At 36.6% G+C, this 26966-nt stretch overlaps 1 protein-coding gene across 1 annotated transcript in view; it reads left to right on the forward strand.

Annotated features, from left to right (window-relative positions):
- kcnt1b (potassium sodium-activated channel subfamily T member 1b) overlaps nucleotides 1–26966 on the forward strand; it is a 60705-nt gene that overhangs the window by 22025 nt on the left and 11714 nt on the right. Inside the window, 24 exon segments of the mRNA XM_057323317.1 lie at nucleotides 5582–5661; nucleotides 5960–6062; nucleotides 6994–7086; nucleotides 7223–7271; nucleotides 8193–8252; nucleotides 8925–8999; nucleotides 9453–9536; nucleotides 10976–11070; nucleotides 13415–13595; nucleotides 14417–14581; nucleotides 14665–14801; nucleotides 17670–17733; nucleotides 17976–18084; nucleotides 18502–18610; nucleotides 19957–20106; nucleotides 20733–20968; nucleotides 22242–22262; nucleotides 22968–23181; nucleotides 24000–24105; nucleotides 24519–24691; nucleotides 25449–25520; nucleotides 25698–25832; nucleotides 25907–26018; nucleotides 26303–26404. Coding sequence (XP_057179300.1) covers nucleotides 5582–5661; nucleotides 5960–6062; nucleotides 6994–7086; nucleotides 7223–7271; nucleotides 8193–8252; nucleotides 8925–8999; nucleotides 9453–9536; nucleotides 10976–11070; nucleotides 13415–13595; nucleotides 14417–14581; nucleotides 14665–14801; nucleotides 17670–17733; nucleotides 17976–18084; nucleotides 18502–18610; nucleotides 19957–20106; nucleotides 20733–20968; nucleotides 22242–22262; nucleotides 22968–23181; nucleotides 24000–24105; nucleotides 24519–24691; nucleotides 25449–25520; nucleotides 25698–25832; nucleotides 25907–26018; nucleotides 26303–26404 — 2725 coding nt within the window.

A 26966-nucleotide genomic window follows, 5' to 3' on the forward strand; every position in this document is an offset into this window, starting at 1 on the left:
GTTAAACAATGCTAAAACATCAATTCTTTTGGTTGGTGGTGTCGTTTTTCTGATGTTTGATTGCACAAAATGTATGAAAAATATCTATATTTCTAAAATGCCACAAAATCTGTGGCCCCCAAGAAACAAAATAGGGACCCCCAGGAGGCCACGGCCCCCAGTTTGAGAACCACTGGTATAAACAGTGCTGTCGCTTCACATGTGTGAGAGATGGCAGGCATGTAAAGATCTTACATACAAATGGGTTGTTTTGGTAGTCTTCTGAGCTTGATCCAAGCAGACGTAACGTTCGTACAATATAAAGTATGTTCCATTGGAGGGAGAGGTGTGAGATCTTGTTAAGGTATGATGTTAGCCGGGCTACTGTGTTCTGGTTTTGATTAATACATTGGGGATCTGACCAGGAGTGAGCAGTAGACGTCTTAGATCAAACTAGAACCGGTACCAGGATCTTAATAGCTTCCCTTGTGAGAGACAATGTGTTGTTCTGCAGGTCTTTCTGTATCTTTTCTGAATCTAATCGAGCTGTTATCATTTAGATGTGAGTGATGTTTTCGATGATATTAACCAGCATTTGAATTTACAATGTGAATTTGCACATGTTGAAAGTCTAGTTGCGAGTGTACACGAAGACAGTAAAGTTCTTTAAAGCACATTTTGCTCTGTAACAAATCTCCAGCCTCTAAATGTCACTCTTGAAGCAGTTACTCGTGACTTTCTCTTTGCCAGTGTCAAGTTTGAGACTGGAGACAGAATGGATGTGACGGCACAGCTCTTCAGAGATTCTTATTGATATTTCAGAGGCATTGTGTGAGAAACGCCAGCGTTTAGAGCGAGAGAATGATAACATGATTTCCAATCTTCATGGTTTTCTTTCTTACTTCTCAAACGTTATTTGCATTTCTGCATGTTAAAAGTGTAACAAGTCATTGATATCAAACCCAACAACTTTACTGAGATTTGCTTTTCTGAGAGACGAAAAGAAAAAGAGAGGAAAAAAGCGAATATATGTATTGAAGAGCTGAAGTATGGCAATTTTCCCTATAGAGGGTATGCATTGATGTCACTTTGCCACGTGAACATGCCGGGACACGTTAACTTGAGTGGTAAATAGGAAAAACGAAGAAACCGGGACTAAAACACGCAATTATTTGCTGGAATTAAAAGCGTTTGGACTCGATGGTGATCCTTACGACTTACAAAGGAACCAGGTTTCCATGATGTTGCGCGGAATTGCATTTCCTGATATTGTAAGCAGCCATTTTGCTGTGTTTTGCCACTCAAGGTAGCTTGTTTTGGCGTGTTCACGTGGGAAAGTAATGTCACATGCATACCCTCTATTTGTTGAGTTGCCAACATGTGACCTGCCAAAATGGTTCCAAAATGAGATAACTCCGTTTTAAAAAAAAAATTCAAAAATTAAGTTTTTCTGTATTGCATTCCAATTAATATCAATTCAACTGCAGTCGGTTTGTTGGTATGCAGTTGATTTAAACCATAATAACAAAAAAGAACAGCTAACTAACACAATAAAACACAATAAAAACATGATAACATAATACATGATTTTTGAACAATTTTAAAAACAGAGTAATCTCGTTTCGGAACCAAACTCTTCATATACAGCCACAGATTAAATGAATAAGATTTCACATTTTCATGTAATCAGCATTTTAGATGTATTGTTCAATTTATATAGTGCTTTTCACAATGTGCATTGTTCCAAAGCAGCTTTACAGGAGAAAATTAAAAATAAAAACACAAAAAAGGTAAAACACAACAGTGCATGGTGTTTTGGAAACAAGCGAGATCATTCTAATAAAGCAAGCATTTTATGAACCTTAAAGCTGATCTAATATTGGCGAGGAACCCAAACTCCTATGATAAATAAATGGTGAAAAAAAACCCAGGAGGATCCAGTCTCAGCCGGGAGGGCCAGGTCCCCTCTGACGTGTCCCAGCTGCACTCAGTGACTTCGATTAAAAGTTACTGAGTAAATGTTTATGAATAACAGGGGGAGCTTATTAGTTGTGATTTAGGAAGTTTCATTTGTTGAAACGGTTTAAGGTCTTATTTTGTCTCATTTTGTTACCGATATCAGACAACAGAGGAATGTTATAAGGAGGGGAAAAAGTAATGGCATAATGCAACTGAGTGCAGCTATAACTTCAAACTGCTGTCATGTTATGCAAGTTTAGCATTAAATACTAAGTATCGTAAATACTGTGTAGCATTAATGTGACAACAAGTAGTCCGTCTTTGCTCTCGGTCGGCGATGTATTGTGTCCATTTCAGTCCAGCGTCTGCTGAATTTCAACAAAATTAAACCTCAGAAGTGACAAAGTCATCCAACAGCAATGTGAACGAGATCAATTTCTTCAAATTTCGTTCCAAATTATTTTTGGGATTGTGAGCTGATTGTAACACCAGTAATGTGCATGTGTCTTGAATTAAAAAAAGAATGGTTTAAATATACAGTATATATTTTGGCTTCTGTTGTTTCATGTAACCAAAAGGCAGTGTTTCTCAAAGTTTTTCTGCTTTAGCCCCAATCGCCCAAATAAAATGGTAAACTTTAGGTGCACTGTCTGTCTTTGTGTGCTGGTGCCGAATTTCCAGTTTTCTTTTCATTCACAAACTTATCGATTGCTAACTTTTATACCTGCCACCGCCTCTCCACATTAAAATGTTTAGTTCCGCTTCAATTAACATTCCGACGTGCAATCATTCTCGTAGGCTACTATAGTTCCATGTGACATTTTCTTCGCAGTCTGGGCCCAGTTGCATAAACTTAGCCGCTAAGTTAAGACCTCATCTTAACAACTAGTCTCACTGACTAGCAGTTAGGACTAATTAGTCTTACTTTTCATAATTAAGTTAGCCCAATCTATCTTTTTGTGTAACTGATTTAAAGAAGTTATGACCAGTCTTGAAGAGAAAAATGAGGCTTACATTTAAACGTGCCGTAGTTTTGTTTTGAGTGTATGGTCAATAAACAAAGGAATTAATAGAGATGGGCACAAAAATCACAAAATATCCTCCCGTTTGTCGCGCTTACTTCCCATCAGAATGCTCTATGACAGTGGTTCTCAAACATTTTGGTTGTAAGGACCACCCTTGTGTGGGTCGCATTGCTTTGTGGCCCCCCAAATAAAGACTTATGAATTTAAATTAAAGCAAAGACATAATCAATTAAACAATTCTGAAAACATAAATTTTGATGATATCTTTTTGATGTTTGATTGCACAAATTATATGATAAATTTCTATATTTCATAAAATGCCACAAAAACGGTGGCCCCCTGGAACCATCTTGGGGCCCCCCAGGGGGCCACGGCCCCTAGTTTGAGAACCACTGCTCTATGAAGTGGGCTGACATGAGCACACAGGCAGTAGTGGCTGCATGCACTATAAATAGAGCTCACAGTATTCGTCTGTTGGAGCGCTAGCGTACGTGGGTGGGATTGAGGTATGAGTGAGGCTGTTCCAATCAAAGGATAAGGATTTTTACAGAGACTTAGAACTTTCAGCTCGGCTATTATTGACCAGCCCTATTGTTACGCGTTGGCACGAAGTCTGGGTGTAATGGATTTCCCTGCAATTATCATTTCAGTCTTTTCCAATGTGAGAAACAGTTTGACAGTCAGGCAGAGCAATTATATCCGACACAGAGGAGGCTCGCGGACACGAACTTTCGAGAGCACGTATGCGCGCGTTTGTTTCCATATAGGTGTGTATGTAGGCGTCAATCTTCCGTGGCGCAAATCCAAACATCAGAACATGAAAATAAATTCAGTCTGGGACTATTTACAAAATTGGACTGAATATTTTTTTCTTTTGGCAAAACTGCACTCATCCCTATAAAATGATTATACATTTGTCATCACTGCCGTTTTAAAGGCATCACCATGGAGACAGGGCAAGCGATGCAGGAAACTATAGCTCTCTCTCTCTGTTGGATACAGGGGGGTTTTAATTGCTGCTGTGATGCACATTATGTCTTGCACTAAATGTAAAGGGCTTTGGGAAGCTCTCATCTGCTGTTAGTATGATGCTTGTAACGCAAAGAGCAATGAAACTCCAGATAATGACTGGACCCCAATGATTTCAAAGGAAATTATAAGTGTTATTGTCGAAGGCATGCATAATTCATGTTTTATGACCTAATATTTTTTATTACTGTGAAATAATTAGAAGCAAGGTCTGAAAAGCAAGCTTGACTGTCACAAACTCTGTCAGGGTTATATATTATAAAACATTTTGGATCAAGAAGTTTTACAAGTGTTTATCACCAAAATAAAAATACTTTCATCATTTACTCATCCTCGTGTTACTCCAAACCTGTATGACTTTCTTTGTTCTGAAGAACACAAAAGAAGATATTTTGAAAAATGTCGGTAACCAGACATCATTGGTCACCATTGACTTCCATTGTATGCACACAGAACCACCGAGACATTTCTCAGAATAGCTTCTTTTGTGTTCCACGGAAGAAAAGAGTCATATCCATGTTTTATTAGATTTTTATTCATTTAGATTCATTTTTAGATTTCTATAATGGATTACCACCAAAATGTTAAAATCAAGTTTTTATTATTTGTATTATGAGTGTTGAGCATCAACATGATTATTAGTCATTTTACAGCTTTGCGCGGGTGTGACTGCAGATTATGTGTTTGGACTGAATTCAAATGTGCTTCTCATTTGAGCGTGACAAATGTTGCAGTGTGTTTATATTATACAGAAATTCAAATGTGGCAGCAGCAGAAATGGCTCTAAGTGAAGCATATACTCACAGATGAAGAAACGGAGGTCTATCGAGAGTTCATCCGAGGCGTCACCGTTAATGTCCCCTGTCAGATGTCCTCCTAGATTTGAAACGCTCTCTTGCGTTTTAAGATGGATCTGGGAGTTGAGGAACATTTTAGCAGTAAACTCAGATCAGCTGCTTAAAGTTTTACATGCTTCGGATTAAAGCATAACACCAGAGATATGAGGTGTGAAGATGTTTTAGATTGTTCAGCTGCGGACCAGCGAAGGCCCGTCACAAGAGTCCACAAACATACTGATGAGCGCTGAATGAGACACTTATGAGATTAAAATCTGACTCAAGTGGCGGGTTGCTGTTATTATAAAAAGCACTATGGGATTGATTTGTGTGCATCTGCATTATTTATGTGATATCTGACAGGTCAAAAGTGCCATTTTATAACTAAGCACCTTTAAGATCAATAGTCCGACGATGCCACGTACATGCTCATTTGTAATTGTACACTTTGTTATATGCACGAAGCTGATCTCTGTTTTATTTTACAACATCGCACACTTCTATTAAACCTACAAAATATAGAATCATATGTACAACAATCTGCACAACATGTACAATATTGCACATACTGTATATATTAGATGATGCAATTTATTGACAATAGAAAAAAGTCAATCAATTCATTGTCAAATTGGACAAAGGAAAAATTGTTTTTAGGTGTAAATAAACTCTCCAAATATCTTCTGGGACATTAACTACACTGTACAGAACTTTATACATTTTATTGAGCATGGTTTAAATCTCTTTCCGCAGGGTGCATGTGGAATTTTACGTCAACGAAAACAAATTCAAGGAGAGATTGAAGCTTTTCTTCATCAAAAACCAAAGGTCAAGTAAGTAAAACCATTTAACCTTCTGTACAACTTACAACCACGATGGAACCAACAAAAAAGATCCATTATTGGTACATAAAATATACTCAAGATTGTTATGGCTCATGTGCACATGGAAAAGACGCGCATTGCTTATCACATATTAAATCATTGCAACAGCTCACTTTTCGTTAACCGCTTGTTTGTATTTACAGTATAATAAGAGGTTTGCAGGTTTTTCCTGACCACTGAATTATGTCTAATGCATTTTCCCTACAGATTTTCTAGGAAACTCCATATATAATTGAATGTATTGCAGGTCTCCGAATCCGCCTCTTCAACCTTTCGCTGAAGCTGTTAACATGCCTCCTCTATATCATCAGAGTCTCACTGGATGACCCAACTACACTCACGTGTGCACGGTGAGCAAAACCCAGTTCGAACCATAGTTACTTTTGTTAAAGCACGGTAACCACAAATTAACCATGGTTTTGCAAACCGTATATGGGCACAAATGGTAATCAATCAGCCATTGTTAGTTACTACACTTTTACTATAGTAAAACCATTGTGAATTTTCGCATAGAGAAGTCGCAATGCTGTAGTCACTTGTAAGCGGTTTTTGAAAATCAGGGCACAGATGAAACGCATTGCCGGTAAAAAAAATAAGATGACAATCAGTTCTTTCACATTGTGCGGTTGCATATAAACTGCGGGCTGTAATGCATCTATTATCAATGCTGGAATCAAACTCGCTGAGAACGGATTCCGACACGCATCAGTTTGTATTATAGTGCCATACGTGGGCCGAGACGAATCATTTAGAACGGTGAAATCGCTCACAGTAAAACTCGACCACAATATCTCACAGGAGACGAATCACGCGACGATGTCATCACTTCCATTCGTCTCTACGTTACTTTGCTGCTCTTTGCGTAAAGTTGAACTTTTTCAACTTTTTTGGCCTCACTCTTGTGAACAAAATGTTTCACTTCTGGCCGAATTACTTGTTAAGGACAGAATAGTATGAACGTGAGATCGGACAGCAACAGCAGCCGCAGCGCACCAAAGCAAAGGCCATTACCGAATATATCTCACAAGCATACATCAGATTGCCCAAGAGCGTCTCTCGGGACCCAGACACTCGAAGGAGATTCGATCTGAAGTGTCCATTAGAGTCGCTCTCAATACCAGCCATGAATGCATTCAGGGACAATAAAACAGTGTGACGTGTGCTGGTGCGGAAGCTTAAAGCGAGAGAGACACGACTAACAACAATCAAAATATAAAAGTCATCTCATGCTGACATTTTTTGAATGTGCTGTACTGACCGTCCCTGTTATCATGACTGTAGGAAACACTGCACAAACATCACAGACCCCCTGTGCAGCAAATCCTGCGCCAACTACACATCAAACCTGAGCGCAGACCCCACGCAAATCAACTGGTACCTTTGATACACTGATTCATCACTAAATCTGACTTAGTCATTTTTATATACTGTAGTGAATGTGATTTTATAATGCTCATTTTCTGATCCACATGCTTTTCTATATATTGATATTGAATGTTGTTTCATATAGGGAGTTAATATTCTGGGTGAACAGAAGAGTTCCTGTATGGGCGATACAGGTAGATTTCTTTATGAATTTGAAAAAAGCCTCCATTTAGAGGCGAACGGGTTTTATAGTGCGCTGTCTTAGGAGACGGGTTTTAAGTTTTGCAATAAACGTTGAATCTCTACACTATAAAAAGTAGGAATGTGGAAAAATGACAACCTACTGTAGTCAGGTTGATTTAGGCAAAATACATCACTTTTGAATAGAGAACTTCAATAAAACCAGTTAATAATATGAAGCACATTTTTAGGTCATTTAATCGATCATTTATACAGTGTTGCTCTTAAAGGGATAGTTCACCCCAAAATGAAAATGACGTCATCGTTTACTCACTCTCCTGTCATTTTAAACCTGCATGACTTTCTTTCTTCTGCAAAACACAAAAAAGCTATTTTGAAGAATGTTGGTACCCAAAAACCATTGGTCCCCTTTGACTTCTATTGTATGGACACAAAACCAATGCATGTCAATGGGGACCGACGGTTTTCTTTTACCAACATTTTTCGAAATATTTTCTTCTGTGGTCTGCAGAAGAAAAAACCCATGTAGGTTTGAAATGACAAGAGAGTAAGTATGTAAACCACTTTTTAATATCCAAAAACATTACAACCAACAATAACCCTATACAGTAATAAAATTAGGTGAAAAGATTTTTAAGTAGATAAAAATGAGAGCGCAGACGTCCCTTTAAAAAGTGGTTACAATCATCCCTGAAGGTTTCGTACTTGATATTGATCTTGACAGTTAAGAAGAAGGGAATAAAGTTGAGAACGTGACACAAAACTTGAGATGTACATTCATTTCTTTATAATTGAATGTTGTTCTCTGACTCTGTATTGAGAATCTGACAGGATTTAAAACTGATATTCTGAAAATTCAATATACTCTGCCGTTGATCTAACATGTTTGGATTTGTGTCTTATTCTCTGCGCAGGTGACAGTGGCCTTAATCAGCTTTTTGCAAGCGATGCTCCTGGTGTATCTCAGTTACAAGGTAACGTCATTATTATTGAAATGAAATCTGAACTTGATTATTATTAAAGACTGAATTCCAATTTGCATACTTATTCTGTGCATATGCACCGAGCCTTTACTTGCACTCTACATGTACTGTATACTATACAGTACACACTATATCCACTCAGCCATCTATAAATCCATTCTAGCTTTATAATGTTGAGCTTTCTCTCATATGCTTGTAGAAATCGTAAAGGGGTAGTTCACCCAAAAATCTATTCTTTCATCTTTTATTCACCTCATGTTGTTCAAAAACAGTACATGACTTTATCTTCTGTGGAACGAAAAAGGAGATATTTTGAGAAATGTCTCTGTGGTTTTGTGCCCACAGAATGGAAGTCAATAGGGCTGACGTTGTTTGGTTACCAACGTTCTTGAAAATATCTTCTTTTGTGTTCTGCAGAAGAAAGAAAGTAACACAAGTTTGGAATGACATGAGGGTGAATAAATCATGAGAGAAGTTTCATTAGTTTGGGTGTACTGTCCCTTTAAGGGCATAACTAGTCCAATGTTTCACACTTACTTTTTATATCCGAAGAATTGCATTTCTACATAATGGCAATATTTATAGTACAGTTGAGAGAGACAGTCAATCTTAAACTTAAATCACGGGATGAAACATATGACAGTGCTTATGTCTCATTCCTAGGGGAACATTTGGGAGCAGATTTTCCAAATCTCCTTCATCATCGAGATGATCAATACAGTGCCATTTATAATCACAGTAAGTGAACATTACAGAAGCACATTGGCGGTTTTTGTTGTTCGTTATCCATTATTGATGGTAATTGTCGAGTACTGTTGAGAGTGATCGTAATTATATGAGTAGCCATTGACATCTGAAAGGCACTTCTGAGAGCCCGGGATGATCACACAAACGTAACAATTAGTCAAGTGATGCCAACAATCGGTCTAAGTGGGAAGTGCGTGTTTAATCACTTCTGTGCCCATGAAATTTCAAATGCAAATGCTATGAAGGTGGTTCATAACACTTGACAAATGAGCCTTTCTGTTAGAAAGTTCTAGTCAGTCATTCTTGCAAAACAGTGATTTGGTTAAAAACCCTCACGGTTGGAGAAAATGTTCTATTTTTTTCCTTAGGATGTTTTTTTCCACAGAGCAGATGGAGAACGGAGATATAATGATGCTTTGCTCTGAATATCTTGTTTTTTTGCAGATATTTTGGCCTCCACTGAGGAACATATTTGTTCCTGTGTTTCTTAACTGTTGGCTTGCCAAATCAGCACTTGAAAACATGATTGTAAGTGCTTTTTGGATTTTTTTTATGAACTCATACTGCAGGATATCTAGGACAATAAAATATCGGTATAGATAGCATTAAAGCGCTGTATATTGTTGTATACGTAAATGTACTATAGTATTATATACTGAGCATTGAGGCATCAGCGTCCCTAAATTATGTGCAATCTTTAAGCACGGTTGATGTATGTAGTTTGTTTTTGTGTCATTTCTAAAGACTACTTGAAATAAGAGTGTCGGGATGTGTTAAACCCTTACAGAACAGTAGCAGGACCCCTGTCGATAAATGATGGTGAAAGACAACTTTAACATTTATTTCTCAACCTCTGAAATGAAATGAATAGAGAGGACATGGCAGGAAAATGTCTGTTTATGAAGAGATATTGCTAAAACCCTAGCAATATAACAAAATGAAATTTTAATATAAAACTGCAACTAACTATTGTATATGGACTTATAAAGCAACTTTTTTAATGCTTTTACTCTAACTTTTCTGCATTTTTATCTTTCTATATTATCTTCTGTAAAAATAAATTATAAACCAATTTTTTATTAGCTAGTCATCAAAATAAGAATAAGAAAAAATAATACAATTAAAAAAGCAATCAAATAAAAAACAATCAAATAACTAATGTCTTTAGTTATCATGTAACTCGCATTTAGTTGCGCATTACAATTATTGATACTTAATGATTTACATTTGTTTATGTTGTTAAGGTTAGAGGAATAGAGTCATTTCATATTTAAATCAAGCCAATGTTTTACAATGAAGTCAGTGAAGTTAAATGAAGTTTTGTAGTTAAAGTGATCGTTCACCCAAAAATAAAAAGTCTGTCATCAATTACTCACCCTCTTGTCATTTCAAACCTGTATGACTTTCTTTCTTTCTTTCTTTCTTTCTTTCTTTCTTTCTTTCTTTCTTTCTTTCTTTCTTTCTTTCTTTCTTTCTCTTTCTTTCTTTCTTTTGTAGAACACAAAATAAGTTATTTTGAAGAATGTTGCATTCACTTGCATTGGTTTTGTGTCCAATAGATGTGAATGGGGGCCAGTGCCATTCGGTTACCAACTTTCTTCAAAATATCTTCTTTTGTGTTCTGCGGAGGAAAGAAAGTCATACAGGTTTGAAATAGGGTGACAGAAATTTCATTTTTGGGTGAACTGTCACTTTAAGGAAGGTTTTTTTTTAACAGTTGAGCTTTTTTACGGTTACTCCACATTTTATGCTTTCCTGCACACTTGAAGTTGACACAGAATTTAGAAAACAAACTTTTAATATTATTTTACATTATAATATATAAAATATAATATAGCATAAGAAAGATTTATCATCATTGTTTTTTTTTTCAAAATCTTTGGCATAAGTGTGACCACATGCGTTATTCTTGTTCTCGCCTTAGCACGTTCTCAGAGAAAGAAATGTATTGTCTCTGTTCCCCCTAGAATGATCTCCACCGTGCCATTCAGCGCACACATTCAGCCATGTTTAACCAAGTCCTGGTTCTGATCTGTACGCTGCTGTGTCTGGTCTTCACCGGGTAAAGCTATTTTATCTCTTGTACCTCTGACTGGCCTTCAGGCTTGTACAGGATTTAATAAGACAGATCTAAAGCTCTCAGAATCTGCTGAATTAACTCATCCTGGCTATAGGGCATGTTCATCTAAGTGAGTCCGAAACAGGCCTGATACTAGGCTGGCTGGACTGGGGAGCAATTGATATTCTGGATGGGCAATTTTTCTAGTAATGTAATCATAGCTCAATGCATCATTTTTGCATTTTTCCGTGATGAAATTGACAGAACATTATTTAATAGATAATACAAACAAGAAATATTTAATGTTTAATTGTTAACGGGGCATTTATTTGGGGGGGGAGTCTGAGGCCCCCCAAACCTGGGCGGGGTCTAAAGTAACCAGATTTTGCCTTATAACAGGATTATTGTTACCAAAATGCATTTTTTAAAGTATACAAATAAGACAAAATGTACTATGTATTACTTTTTTTTTACCATAAAATATTTATTATGGTAAATATATAATAAAAATGTCCTTTTTATTACCATAAAAAGAGTCAATAGAATGGCCTCCTCAGGTCAAATTAGAGTAACTCTTAGCACTTATAGTACTTTTTTATATAGTTTAGGGCTGCAACGTGCGTGAAATGCGTCATATTATTTACGTTTATATGCTGTAATGGCAGTTTCTGTTCTCGGGCGTGTATAATCAGTAGTTCAAGAGAAAGTATGTACGTGCACTATATTGGGTGTCCGCCATTTTGTAGTGGTGTCCGAAACCTGAGTGAACTACTTCATTCCCTACATTCGTTCACTCTTTTTTACCCACGATGCACTCTGATTTTGAGTTTACATTCGACGCTTACTCACTATTTCCCATGATGCAACACGCGACGATCGCTTGATTAGAATCAGCCAGAGGAGAGTGACCGTTAATGCCACGAATGCACGTTTATACACTTGTGTTGGTTCTTGTTGACGGTTATTTTCGTGTTTTTGAGAATAAACAGATTAAATGAATGTTATAGACACTGGTGCTTTATTTTAAATATATTAAATAATTTTATTAAACGTAATAAACGTTAAAGTAAATAAACGTGGCAAACAGTTGTTTTGTTCTCTTTATTAAAAAGTAATATAAAACGTGACAAATAAGGAGAAAACTTAACAATTTTATTAAGCAATCCATGAAGCCACACAAGTGTAATATATATTATGTCGAATGTCCGTGACAGTACTGTCAGACTCAGGTTATATTACGCTCATTTTCATTCACTTCTTCCCCATATAGTGGACTCAAATGTCATACGCTATATAGGGAATAGTGACGGAGTGAGCGAGGGAGCGGTTACAGACACAGCACGAGTTGCAAGCGCACAGTTGGCTGAAACGCAAAATTGAAGGGGCGGTGCAAATGAATTAGTAGGTATTGCAAAGGAAAAGATGATCTGCAAAATCATTGCTGATGAAGTTTCTCTTTGCAAAACTTTATTTTATCTCTCAGTACTGTATTTTGTTTTTGCAAAACTTTATTTTTGTTTTCAAAACTAATTTTTTTCTCTCACTACCTAATTTTTCTTTTGCAATTCATTATTTTTGTTTGCAGATTTATTTATTTATGCAAAAATTTTCTTTTTCTTTTGCAAAACTTATACTTTAAGCGTATCATTGGATTCTGGATCATTTTGTGTCTAGCATTGGAGAATGTTATACGGTGGTCATTTTTTGTGCAATAAACAGAGATAGATAGTAGTAATTTTACTTTTACTCATGTACATTATGATACAGTTTTTCTTGGTGAAAAATACCATGCTACATTGTAAAGCATATACCGTGCTCTAGTATTACATAAACACATTTTAAAATGTTTTTTACCTTTTATACAGTACTTAAGTACATTAAAAATCCAGTCTTTTTCGACTTTTAAAATTAAAAATACTTAATTTAAAGAAAATTGTGATTTTAATGTAATCAAGGATTCAAATGTTAAAACAACAACATTTATGAAATGTAGTGTAAAAAGTATGAAGTATGATACTAGAACTTATTATTTATTGGAAAGTTTGCCAAAGGATTAACAAGGTAATCCAAAAATCATGATTAGATTCATCGAAAAAATAATCGCTATTAGTCGACAATAAAAAATGATCGTTAGTTGCAGCCCTAATGTAGTTATATATGTACTTGACACTAGCATATATGGACATGAATAGACTTTAGAACCAGAATGTGTGTGATGATATTTTTTTATAAGAGAGCAATTTAAGAAATTTAGGAACATATTAATGTAAAAATGAAATTAGGGTAGAAACGGCTTTGAAATGTTTTTTCACAATGTTTTCTGAAGTTGTTTCGTAACGCTCCGCAGGGCTTGTGGGATTCAGCACCTGGAGCGAGCTGGGAAGAGTCTCACGCTGTTTGACGCTTTATATTTCTGCATCGTCACTTTCTCCACTGTTGGTTATGGGGATGTTACGCCCAAAATCTGGCCGTCTCAGTTACTGGTGGTCATCATGATCTGTGTGGCGCTGGTGGTGCTGCCACTGCAGGTGTCTATTAAAACAATTACTACTGTATAGCTGAAATATCATTTAATTCATTTGTATGAACAATACACTACCAGTCAGAAGTTTACTCATTTTTTTATTATTTTCCACATTTTAGAATGCTCTAATAGTAAACTCCTCAAAACTATGAAATACCTCAAATCTAACTATATATGGGAATTGTGTTACCAAAAATAAACTTAAAATAAATCAAAACGTATACAGTATATTTTTAGCATTTTAAAAGTAGCTTTGCCTAGAAATAGCATTTTATCAAGCAGTTTCTTGAGGTGTCACCCTAAAATGCTTTTTAAACAGCATTGAAGAACTTTCCATCTATTCTGGCCCTTTATTGGATAGTTTTTTTATTATTCATCATCCAAAAGCTTTTTTTAATATTGAAGATTAAAAAAGATGACCATTTTAGATTTGTAATCAAATATTATGTTGGCACAATTATAACTAGTTTTAAACATTTAGGCATACTTCATTCATACTTCATTCCATTTCAATTCAAGTAACCTAAACTTATGATCTGAAGTAGAGATGGTTTCACAGCATAAACGCGCCTGGCCTATTTAGATTCCGGTCTAAATATTTTATATTTCATTTATATTCATATTTTATTGTATATTAATTGTATGAAATTAAATGAAAACTGATTCATTGTGGCGGTCTAGTGGTAGTTAAGTTTGAGCCACATAAAGTCTGTTGTATGTTGAAACCGTCTATAGCTATTATTAAGGACTTTTATTTTGCTCAGGTCATATTTTCAGATGGTTATATGAAACGTTATGTTAATACTGTACTGTATTGTACATCAGTTTGAGGAGCTGGCATATCTATGGATGGAGAGACAGAAGTCAGGTGGGAACTACAGCAGACATCGAGCTCAGACCGAGAAACATGTGGTTCTCTGCGTCACTTCTCTCAAAATAGACCTGCTTATGGATTTCCTCAATGAGTTCTATGCGCACCCGAGACTGCAGGTACACGGCATGCGAATATCAGTGCCTGTAATGTACTTTAGTATGTGATGGAGGTACACAATCAATTCTGAAATGTCTTGCAGGATTATTATGTGGTTATACTCTGTCCCACTGAGATGGACATTCAGGTGCGGAGGATCCTGCAGATCCCGTTGTGGTCCCAAAGAGTGATCTACCTCCAAGGCTCTGCGCTGAAGGACCAGGACCTGATGAGAGCCAAGTATGTGTTTTATAATGCTTAACTTCTCTAATACATGTCTTATGAAGCGAAAGAATACATTTGTGAGTAAAAACGATTCATATTTTAAGCTTATTTTGTTACGTTTGGATGTATACATAAAAGATTGATGGACACACAACACAGGCTATGCGAATCTCAGCTTTGAATCTCATTGGTTCTTGTGGTCACGTGACAACCAATTCCATTTCCTTTAATAGTCTCAGGGACTTTTTTCGTTTATTCTGTTTACAAGAGACCCCATATGTTCAATGCCAAAGTCATAGGTTTGATTTGCAGGAGGCATAAAAACAAAAGATGTATACATTGAATGCCCTGTGAGTCACACAAGACTTGGTTTGATAGCATGCTGTGTGGTTTAGGTGATTAAATTAGCATATTTCGTTATGCTTTTAATGCATGTTTTCATAATTTATGAATGAAGGAACATCTGCTCTTAGCATGACTTTGAAGCATGATGTCATTTGATGGTTTAAATATAACCAGTGGCATTGATCAGTGATTGTAATGCAAAATCTGGACTCGTTCATTAGTCTGTGTGAAAATTTAGAGAGACAACCAACCAGCAAGTTCCACCACCAGAGCCAAACCTCGTGCTTACTCAAAACCCCATCCGTCACTTATTCAAATATGTCTTTCCTCTTGTAATGTAACTTTATTTGAAATCCCATGGTAATCTTACTATACCCACGCACATTCTGGATTTCTCCCATATCTAGAATTGTAACGGGAAGGCTACAATTGAAGGTGAATTGCACTTTCTGTAAAAAGTCTCTCTTATTTTTGAAAATTTTAAAGCTCGATGCATAATGCTGGTAGAATTATGCATGTTCAGTTTTTCACCCACATTTGCTGTTCACAGCATATTTGGGCCTTAAAGGAATACATTATGAATAGGGCAGGACATTCTAGAGGGCTAAAAGCAGAAATGTGATGCTTGTATTTTTTAAAGCCACTATTAAAAAGACAGATGGATAGATAAACAGACACACGGGTAGATATTTCTTTCTTTGCTTCTTCAGTGTTTGGTTTGTGTTTATGAAAACACGACTCCTAATCCATCATATTTATTTAAAGGCCATTTTCTATGAGCATTTAAAATATATACTTGTTTTATTCTACCGTTTTGCAGATAGTTTTGTAGTTTTGTGTCTGTGGTATTGCTGCACTGTTAATATTATGGAAGCAATGTGATTCATCACCTGTATATTTCATCATTTTAAAATCACCTTGAAAGGCTTCTGCTAAATAAAAAAAATCTTTTGTATATTAAATATCTTTTATATATTATAGAAAAGTTTCTCTGAAATAAAGAGCACATATTTAACAGCACAGGATGTACAATATATATTATAATACATTTTAAAAAACAAGGGGAAGTGTATTTATATAATCATGTATACAGGAGATTGTCACAAGAGCAATTTTTGATGATTTTCAGTATGTGCATTTACAGATATTGGCTTAGAGAAACAAACCCATAGCCCTGGCCTCATTCTGTATTACATATTACCACGGTAAAATTGAACATGTCTGACACTTTTAAGAACTTTCTTCACATTTCACCTTGCCTTTAATTTACATTTACAGCTGTGGAAAAAATGAAGAGGCAATTTCGAAATTATTTTCAGTTTTTCTGAATTTGCTATTTCTAGGTATGTGTTTAGGTGAATTAAAAATTAAAAATTTTGTTTCATTTTGTGAACTACTGACAGTATTTCTCCCAAATTTCAAATAAAAACATTTATTTGCAGAAAATGAAAACTGGAGAAACAGGCCAACATAAAGGAGAAGATTTTTTCAGACCTCAAATACTGCAAAGAAAACAAGTTCATATTCACTTTTAAGCAATCCAACAGTAATATTTGTACATGTATTTAGGAAAAGTTCAAAAATTATTTTTTTGTGATAGTCGGATTTCATGCATCTTGTCAGTCTTTCATATTGCTGTTGGATGATCTTATGTCACTTTTGAGGTTTGATTTTGTTGAAATTCAACAGACACTGGACTGGAATGTGATGTGTGCTGGGATCTATGTTATGTTGTGTTGTATCTTCTCTTATTATTTTTTTATTATTATTATTATTTATTTATTTTTCTTTCTGATTGTCAAGCACCTTGGTCAACAATTGTTGTTTTTATTGGTGCTACAGTATATAAATAAAGATGAGTTGAGTTGAGTGAGTTGGAATGGCCAAAATACATCTAGAAATGCTGATTAAATGAAACTTTTGAATAGCCGTTGAATTTTTTCTGCGGCTGTATTAAAGGAATAGTTCATCTTCAAAATGAAAATTCTGTCATCATTTACTGACCCTCTTGTCATTTCAAACCTGTATGACTTTCTTTCTTCCGCAGAACACAAAAAAAGATATTTTGAAGAATGTAGTTAACAGCCCCCCGTTCACTTGCATCGGTTACAATAGAAGTGAATGGGGGGCTGTGCTGTTCTGTTACCGACATTTTTTAAAATATCTTCTTTTGTGTTCTGCAGAAGAAAGAAAGTCATACAGGTTTGAAATGACAAGAGGGTGTGTAAACGATGACAGAATTTTCATTTTGAAGGCGAACTCCTCCTTTAACAATTAAGACTTGTATAGACACCAACTAGCCTTATCTTCTGGACCTGGGGTCAGTACACCGTGAAATTGACCCTGACTATTGACTGTGTCCATCTTAAAAACACAGCAGTAATGACCTGCCACCACATACAGTACACACAGAAAACACACGCGCCCTGCTTCAGGAGAAACTCGCATGACAGTTTCAAGCCTCAGGGCATCGCAGCAACACAATGAGGTTTGCTGTTTGAGTGACACAGGTGTGTAATGATGTTGTGTGTCTTGCAGGATGGACGATGCAGAGGCGTGCTTCATACTCAGCAGCCGAAACGAAGTGGACCGCACGGCAGCTGTAAATACAAACACCATGCTTTTAAACTGATCAAATATACGGTCGGCCTTGAATGCACTGTAATTTGCTTTGAATTACTGTTTGTGCCAGATCGCATCCATTTAATGCACTTATTCAAGCGGCAACATCTGCTTCATGAATATAAAAATATGCCTAACCTAATATGCAATAGTATTATAGGCGAGATACATGTTGAAGGTTATCATCATCAGATGAGAGAATGTTGCGTGTTCTTGTGAAAGGATCATCAGACCATTCTGAGAGCGTGGGCTGTGAAGGACTTCGCGCCGAACTGTCCTCTGTACGTTCAGATTCTCAAACCCGAGAACAAATTCCACGTCAAATTTGCCGGTGAGTTTTTTTGTCACCCTGAGATTTACTGACGTTAGTAACGCATCTGTTCTTAGCAACCTAGCCTCATGATTTTGTTAAAGGGACAGTAACCCCAAAATGAAAATTCTTGAATTCTTTCCAAACCTGTACGAGTTTCTTCTGCAGAACACAAAAGAGGATGTTGGTAACCAAACAACATTGGCCCCCATTTGCTTCCATTGTACAGGCACAAACCCACTGAGACATTTCTCAAAATATCTTCTTCGGTGTTCCACATATGAATCAAAGTCATAACGGTTGTGTCCAACATAATGGTGAATAAATGATGGCGGACTGTCTATTTTTGGGTGAACTAAGCTACTGTGAAAACAGTTTTAACCATTTTTGACAGATCATCCATAGTCACATAGATCATTTGTGTGTTTTGTTTGTTAGATCATGTTGTGTGTGAAGAGGAGTTCAAGTATGCCATGCTGGCCCTGAACTGTGTGTGTCCCGCCACCTCTACATTGGTGACCCTTCTGGTTCACACGTCTCGTGGACAGTGAGTACTTTTCAGACGTCCCTAAATCAATTTATACATTTTACGTATGAAGTAATATTATGCGCGGGATACATTGGTGGTGTATTGTGCTGTGCATGAGTGTGTTTCCTCATCTGCTTTATATCAGAACAGAGTTTGGGTTAAAGACAAATCAATCAGTGTCTCTTTTTAATGCAGATTATGGGTTTCCTCAGTTGTGTGTCTGCGTCGTTGTGGAAGCATTTGCTCAAAGGTTATTTGCTATCTGGTTTGGTAAAGATTAATGGCTCTCCTATTTATTTATATGGTCCCTATGTCACTGACAAATAAGTACTTTACAGCGGATTTCAGAGCAAAGTTAAACACCCTGTGACAAAGTCAATCACCAATGAACGTTCAGGATAAGCCAATTGGAAATAAAAGGCCCAGTTTAAAGGAGAAGTTCACGCAAATGTGCTTTATGTCATCCCAATTAAACAAAAAAAAAACTTTTGTTACTTTATCTTTTTATATATGATCTAAAATGTTGACTCTCCCAAAAAAAGGCAAACATCCATTATCCAAATATCACGATCCATAATCCCAGTGACTCCATTGAGTTAATAAATGTGTTCTGACGTGAAACGATGCATTTGTGAAAGACAACGATGAATATTTGACACATATTTAGTAATAGATCAGTGCTCTTAGTGTAAATATGGCACCACGTCGATAACTTAGAATATCATTGATTCTTGCGAGACCGGTAATGAAACACGCGTATGACAAATAGTGACGAGACATGCGTCAACCAGTGAGATTAAATGTTTAACGTTTAGATTTAGTGCACTGCTGTGTTTGTTTATTTTAATGCATATTAATTGCTAAATATGATCACAGTATTCATCTTTTCTCTCTCACAAGTTTATAATTTCGCTTCAGGAGTCTCACAGATTAACTGGAATTACTTTACACCACATTATTTACACTTATTTAGTGCATGTTTGTGAATAGTAAAGGACTGGCTGTGTGTTGTAATGACTGTATAGTGTATATTATGTCAGCGTGTAAATACGTATTGATGAATATTTCTTCGGTAGTTTTCCTCACATTTTTCAAACAATCAGTTGTTTTTGAAACCCATAAAATTCTTTTTACTCTTTTGTTTTGGCATGATGTATACCACCTCCTGTGTTTTGAGTGGTCGGCTCAGAATTTCAAAGACGTCGGACCCCGTGTGCACCTGTGTTCCTCACTGCCCACTTAAGATCACCTGAGGCCGTTGTTATGTAATACTCGGTGTAATTGAGGCCTAACAAAGACAGAGCGAGATATTTGATCTTTCTGCAAAATAATCCTATACATGTGACTTTTCTCTGATGTTGCAGAGAAGGGCAGATGTCTCCAGAACAGTGGCAGAGAACTTACGGCCGTTGCTCGGGCAATGAAGTTTATCACATCCGCATGATGGACAGCAAGTTCTTCGGCGAATACGACGGGAAGAGCTTCACTTATGCCTCCTTCCATGCGCATAAAAAGTGAGCAATTGGAAAACGTTGACTCTCATCTTTATGACTCACTATTAGACAGAATGTGGCGTGTAAGTCATTAGTTTACCATAAGCCAAAGTAGTTTACCATAGTGGAGTGCAGCCTCTCTCAAATAATGAGAGGATTTTATTGAGAGGAAATATTGTCATTTTTTACATTTTCAATCCATTTTAAGATTTTTATAACCATATAAAAATGCAAAATGTGACATTTAATTTTGAATTTCGAAATTGCATACGTGGCACAATGTACAGAATTAAATGAAGTATGTACACTCTTAAAAATAAAGGTGCTTCAAAAGGTTCTTTGATGCCATAGAAGAACCTTTTTTGTTGCATAAAGAACCTTTAACATCCGAAGAACCTTTCTGCTTCTTCAGATTATGAAAAGGTAAAAAAGAGATGGTTCTTTAAAAAAACCATTGACTAAATGTACTTGTTGACCATTATAGTATGTATGGGTTCATTCTCTGACATACTTTACCCACAATTAATACATTTCTTCTTACTTAAATTGCCAATACTTAAGTAGATTTCCCTTTCGTGTCGTCCTTGACAACATCCTTCGGTCATGCCTTTCGTACTTTTTTACTTAAACAGTCGTGTTGTCTTTAGATACGGCGTCTGCTTAATCGGTACAAAGCGAGAAGACAACAAGAGCATCCTTCTGAACCCCGGTCCACGTCACATCATGTCTGCCACAGACACTTGTTACTACATCAACATCACTAAAGAAGAGAACTCGGCCTTTATCTTCAAACAGGAGGAGAAACACAGCAAAGGGAATTCGGCCACCGGCGTGTAAGACGCGCCCTCACGTCTCCCGGTGCAAAGCATCATCGCAAGCATGGGTGAGGAGACAAGCAGTGTCTGTTAGAAGTGTACTGGATAATGTATACCTTAAGCATAGATAAGAAAGACTAGATGCTGATTTCTTTACGAGGTGTAGTTGTGACCTTAAAGGGATACTTCACCCAAAAATGAAAATTCTGTCATTTACTCACCTTTGAGTTGTTCCAAATCTGTGTACATTTATATGTTCTGATGAACACAGAGAAAGATATTTGGAAGAATGCTTGTAACCAGACGGATCTTGACTCCCATATTAGGAAAATTAATGTATCTTTTTTTGTTCTGTTGAACACAAAAGAAGACTAATTGAAGAATGTAGGACAGCAAACCATAGTCCTACTATGGTAGTCAATGGGGGGCAAAATCTGTCTGGTTATAAGCATTCTTCGAAATATATTTCTCTGTGTTCATCAGAACAAAGACATTTATACAGATTTGGAACAACTCGAAGGTGAGTAAATGATGACAGAATTTTCATTTTAGGGTGAAGTATCCCTTTAAAAACACCCAAAATCTCAAAACTCCACCACCTTCTGTTGTTTGGACAGATAGCCCCGCCCCCAAATTCAGCGCATTGGTTGTGCCTGAAGTTGCTGTTCAGTGTTGCCGTACTTATTTATAGTTCTATAGACAAAATCTATTTTACTAAAAGAAACAAACTACTAGGGATGTAACGATTCGCCGTGAGCCGGTTGAAAATCGATAATAATGTGTGACGATTCAAATCGGTTGAAGTGTGAACTGAATCGCAATACATTTTTTGAACAGCAGGGGCCGCCATGTTCACTGCAAACCTAAACGTGGACATGCTGATATTACTTAAATGCAAAAAAATCCAAGAAAAGCACAGACAGTATTAGTTTGTTTATATTAAAGAGACTTTTTCTATTATTAATTTGTTATAAAATTGCAGTTTAGTTTTGTTATTTGAAATAAAAAAAAATATTATACAAAGAAACGTGAAGCATTTAAGAAATAATGCAAGGGAAGTTGTTCATTTCTAATTTGTTTCAACTCATTTTGTAAAAATAAATCGTGAGTAAATCGTGAATAAATCGCATCGTGAGCTGAGTGAATCGTTACATCTCCACAAACTACACATGTCAGCTTTCAAGTGTTGTTGGTTTTAAAGTAGCGCTGCCATATGGAGATTGTCTGCTTTTATCAAAGCTGTTATGAGAACAAAGTATTTGCTTTTATCAAACTATTATATCACGCAAAAAGTCATGCTCATGATATACTTTATCTTTTATTGTTTCTCCTTTGTTGAAGTTGATCAGTCTGCTTCATATGGTAAGTGTGAGCATGTGGTTTCCTTAGCGACAGAGCCACGGTTAAACCATAAGACATTGTCTGGCGATGTCCGTGTAAATGTTAACATTTACAGAAACCTTCCTCTGTCACGTTCATTCCTGTTACTTTAAAGACCTCACGGGTCGAGTCTCGTTTGCGGAGATGGACGATTTCTTTCCCAGTTTTGCTTGGAAACTGCACTTGCATGTATGAAAAGATCCCCTGGCTACCTTTTTGACATAAAGACCTGTTATTCCATCGTTTTTTACACAATTTCCCTTTACATTTCGCAGAGGAACCAGATTTTGCGCATAACAGTAGAAATAATTTTAATATTGAAACCATGCAGTGCTTAAAGATTTTAGTTGCCAAGCACTGATTTGATATGAATGCAAATCAGTGTTTATTCATCATTCGCAGAAAATCAGGGTTGAGGTCAACTTCAGTCTTCAGTGATTAAACATTCATTTAATTTTATACTGTACGTCTAAGTAGGAAAATGACTGGAATTAACCTAAATTCTGAATCCCAAAAAACGTTTTTCACACTGCAATATTTCTTTGGCCATTTCCATTGCAACAAAATAAATAACAGAAATAATAGCATTCAGACCTGGCAACGGTTCAGATTTGACCTTTTTTATTCTGCTGATCGAATTGAACTCAAAAGAAACTCAAAAGATTTTTCATTTGTCCTGCATTACAGGAACTGTGGCCATCGACCTGCAGAATCCAGACCCACCCGTTGACCGCAGTAAGCTGACGTTGCCCACAGAAAACGGAGCAGGGAGTCGCAGACCCAGCATCGCCCCCGTGCTGGAGATCGCTGACTCCTCTGCCATCCTCCCCTGTGACCTCCTCAGTGACCCCTCTGAAGATGAGACCAACCAATCAGATGAGGAGGGAGCCCTGGCATTAGAGTAATTTTTTATTTGACAATTAAATACGGAATCATTATGAAGAATCTTATCTAAATGTGGTTTTAATGGTATTTTTTGTTAAAAGATCCAGTTGCACGATTCTGCTAGATTATGTCTTTCCCCATCAACTGTACCTGCGTGTTTATGACCTGGACTGAAAATAGCTGTGTGGTGGAATGGTTTGTATGGTTTTCCCCTGGGGGTGCTTTTACTTTATTAATCGATCAGTGATTTTCACAGAACCCTAGAAACATAGCAACACACTAAAATCCCATTTAGAAAATCTTAGCAACACCCTGGCAACCGGCCACCATAGCTAGACACCACTAGTTATTTCTATTTTGTGCCCATCTCTTTCTCTCTCGACTCTCTCTCTCACACACACACACACACAGTTGTACAACAGCCAATGATCAATTTGATCTAAACATTATTTACCTCATGGGGACCTAAAAATGTCAATACAAGGTCAGAAATGACTGGTATTACTATCTTCATTTGGTCCCCACACTGTAAGGTTTAACAGGACACACGCACACAATGCAGTTGATAAGGACTTTCCATAGCCAAAGCTCTGACAGAACAGCATTTCTCTCTCACCCCAGGCGTCTGTTCAGTTCTTGTGTCTCATTGTGCTTGCTGAGGCTTTGAACCTTTTTTCTGGTGTACAGAATGAATTGCAGTGCTCATAGCGCCCTCTAGTGATGTGTGCCATATAACATGCTCAATGAACAAGAGGTGGTCAGTTATTAAAGGGGTATTTGTGTTGTATTTATTAGTTAGCTATTTGACATTGTGTTTATGCTTATGTTTATAAGGTGTGTTAAAGGCTATCCACCCAACTCACCATACATCGGAAGCTCCCCAACACTTTGCCACCTTCTGCAACAAAAGGCACCGTTTTGTTGCCTGCGACTTGACAAGGTCAGTGATGTTGCGTCTTTTATTTCACCATGAAAGACTGGCATGGATTTAAATGATATTTTATGTAAAAAATTGTCCTAGAAACATCTTAAAGCTGCAATCTGTAACTTTTGCCTCTCTATCGCCATCTCTGTTTGAAACATAAAAGTGCACGTTAACTTTTTGTAATTCAGATGAGATCAAACTGCCATTTCCTACAAAATCCAACATGACAGCTTAATTTAAAAATCATTGCTATACGCTTTGTTGTACCTTCATGTATCCGAAAAGATTACAGATTGCTGCTTTAATTGATTTCTGCGTAACATTTCCCTGTGAAGTCAGCGTCCATGTTTCGAATATATTTAAAGGTGATATCCCATTATTTTAATTTGTTTAAATCTATCAAGAGTTTTATTTCCATTTTCATTCAGGGTTGTCGGCACAACAGTTTTGAGGACGCCAAGGCGTATGGCTTCAAGAACAAGTTGATCATCGTTTCTGCTGAAACAGCTGGAAACGGCCTGTACAACTTCATAGTGCCGCTGCGAGCCTATTACAGACCGAGGAAGGAGCTGAACCCCATCGTGCTGCTGTTGGATAATCCGTGAGCGAGCTGCCGCATTGCTTTTTCACAGCATGTTACTCTTTAGACCGATGGGTTTGCAAACTCAGCTGTCAGGGTGATGGTTTCCTACTTTTAAAGTAACAGTTCACCCCAAAATCTCTCATCATTTATTCACCCTCATTCAGTCCTAGATGTAGATGACAAGTAAAGATTTGTAAGCTTTTTCTTAATTGATTAAAAATTGGTTTAAAAATAAAAATATGTATTGATTCATTGTTATGATGGCATAATGTGTTTTCTGGCATGTGAACATTTTGAGTCACGCTCAACTTGCATTATGTTGACATACAGCAAGGCGATTTCTAAAATCTTTGCTTGAATTTAGCTGAGATGGCATGGGGGTGAGTGAACAATGACAGGATTTCTTCACCAGGCAGAATCATTCTTTAATTTTACAACTTCAAAGTATTTTCGGGCGCATCTACATAAAAATATGTATTGATGGACATAAACATCCACAGTTTGTGACGTGTTACATCTTGCTCTCCAATTCTAAATGCTTTCGGAATGTTTCAGAAGTGTTTTGTTCATTACGCAGAATTGTTTAAGCAATTGTCTTTCTTCTCTCAGCGTTTCCATGGCAACTCTGAGATGTGTCAAAAGCCATTTTACAATTACCTGCATATGAGCAAGCTTTTATACTAGGAATAAATGTTTGTAAGGTAGCTCTGCCAATGCCAAACCTTTAAAAAACTTGCAGCTGTGGGTGGATTACTGCTCAAATGTCTCTTTCCAGGCCTGATAATCATTTTCTAGAGGCCATCTGCTGTTTCCCGATGGTGTACTACATGGCTGGTACCATCGACAAGTAAGTGTATTGTTATACACGTCCAAATGTCTTAGGCGAAAATCAGGGATTTAGAAATATTTTTTTAAAACAAACATTTAAATACCATAATACTTATTGCATTAGTATTTTCACTAGTGGTCTCGTACATGTGTGTTGAGTTTGAGATGATTCTGAGCCGTCTGTCTGTATTGTCAGTTTGGACAACCTGCTGCAGTCTGGCATCATCTACGCCGATAATCTGGTGGTGGTGGATAAAGAGAGCACAATGAGCGCAGAAGAAGACTACATGGCAGATGCTAAGACCATCGTGAACGTTCAGACCATGTTCAGGTACATCTCAAGAGATCTATTTTCCAGCATTAACTGATGTCAAATTCATTCTTGACTTCTCTGTCCTCTGATAGGTTGTTTCCCAGTCTCAGCATCATCACAGAGCTCACTCATCCGTCTAACATGAGATTCATGCAGTTCCGTGCCAAAGATTGCTACTCCCTGGCTCTCTCCAAACTGGAAAAGGTCTCCCATCTTCACCTTTCTTTTATTTTAGAAGTAACCACTCTAACCTGTTGCATTAACACAGTTTAAAACTTTCAAATTTGATAACATTTATTATGACACGGTCCATTAAGAATCATTCATCGAGCCACGCCGAGATGATTTATTTTTGCGCATGTTTCAGAAGGCTGAAAATATTGAAACTATAATGCAGCATAACAAACTGCCAGATGGTTCTGTTTCAATTAACCAGCCGTGGATGGAAGCATCAATCTATGTTTGGTCTGTGTTCCCTTTTTTTCCAGATAGAGAGAGATAAGGGCTCTAATCTGGCATTCATGTTCCGCCTCCCGTTTGCTGCCGGAAGAGTGTTTAGTATCAGTATGCTGGATACTCTCCTCTACCAAGTGAGATTATAGATCACATCCCATTTCTGCACATTCTGTTCCGAGAAATGAAGAGAAGTCATGCGCCTCCTTGTGGCACTCTGATGTATATGCACACACATAATTATAGAAATATATTCAGAAACACAACATTTTTAATGTTTTAACACCAAATAAACAATGTAGCTTTTGATCAGTAATTCCCATGAATACCTTTATGCATTTAAAAATGCATATATATGTATATATTGTATATCAATAATGGTCATTAAAAAACACAAGTAATATTTAATCATTCGATTTTTTTTCATTTTGAATTACAGTTTGAAGTTTGAACTGAAGTTTTTCAGTATGTGTTCATTTTAAATAAATATGTAAATGTTTATTATTATTATTATTATTATTATTATAAAAGAAGTTTTTTTATTGCCATTAATACAAATGCTTCATTATAAATGACAAATGTTCGGTATAACAATCAAAGAAAAAATGTCACCAAAGTTTTATGAATTTATTTTAATTTTGATATATAAATAAAAATATTAATTAATATAAATATATATTTATATGAAGATAAAAAATA

The sequence above is a fragment of the Triplophysa rosa genome, linkage group LG2 (genome assembly GCF_024868665.1).
Source record: "Triplophysa rosa linkage group LG2, Trosa_1v2, whole genome shotgun sequence".
NCBI classification, from domain to species: Eukaryota; Metazoa; Chordata; class Actinopteri; order Cypriniformes; family Nemacheilidae; genus Triplophysa; species Triplophysa rosa.